The sequence below is a fragment of the Haliaeetus leucocephalus genome, unplaced genomic scaffold (genome assembly GCF_000737465.1).
Source record: "Haliaeetus leucocephalus isolate CR32 unplaced genomic scaffold, Haliaeetus_leucocephalus-4.0 Scaffold76, whole genome shotgun sequence".
NCBI classification, from domain to species: Eukaryota; Metazoa; Chordata; class Aves; order Accipitriformes; family Accipitridae; genus Haliaeetus; species Haliaeetus leucocephalus.
In genome coordinates, this window is record NW_010972512.1 from 1,224,761 (window position 1) to 1,225,420 (window position 660).

The 660-nt window shown below is 63.6% G+C and overlaps 1 protein-coding gene across 1 annotated transcript in view; it reads right to left on the reverse strand.

The window, feature by feature from the left end:
* OLFML2B (olfactomedin-like 2B) overlaps window positions 1–446 on the reverse strand; it is a 14,800-nt gene extending 14,354 nt beyond the window's left edge. The window contains exon 1 of the mRNA XM_010581989.1: window positions 224–446. Coding sequence (XP_010580291.1) covers window positions 224–446 — 223 coding nt within the window. The remainder of the gene's footprint in view (window positions 1–223) is intronic.
* Window positions 447–660: the final 214 nt, after the last annotated feature.

Genomic DNA, 660 nt, shown 5'->3' on the forward strand with positions numbered 1-660 from the left:
GGGGAACGACACGGGGATTTGGGGCATCGTCCGCCCGAAGCAGGTTGTGGTGAGGTCCCGCACGTGGGGCTTGCCTGGAGGGGCGCACCCCGTCTTCCCCCCAAAACACCCACACCGCCTAGCCTTGCACCAAGCCAACCTGAGCGTCCCACCCCTGCGGTTTGCCAGGGAGCTGGTGGCGGATGGAAAGCCATCCTTAGAGCCCGCCTGGCTCTTTTTCCACCTCCACCAGTGGCCTGGCTCTCATCGTCCGCGTGGAAGCCGTCCCGATGGCACGGCACAGCCCGCCAGGCCTGCGGCTCTCCGGTAACGCTGCGTGCGCTGGGGTCACGCAAGCGGTTCGTGTTTCGAAGACGGGCTCCTAGCCACAGCTGCCGATCCCCGCGCGCTTGCTGAAATTTAGGCTGACGCCATGGGGAAGCGGCCGTGCTCTGGCAGTCCTGCATCCTTCTGCGCCTCCTGCCAAACGGAAACGTCCCGGACGCGCTGTTCCCGGGGAAAGCACAGGCGCAGCATCCTCTGCTGTGTAGGTGTCTGCGCCGCAGTGATGTTGTCTGGGCCTCGCTAATTCGTGATGAAACCTAAGATTCCCTTGTAACGTACCGATAGCAATCCAACACACACCAGCACCACGCCCCAGGTACGGCAGAGGCTCCCATT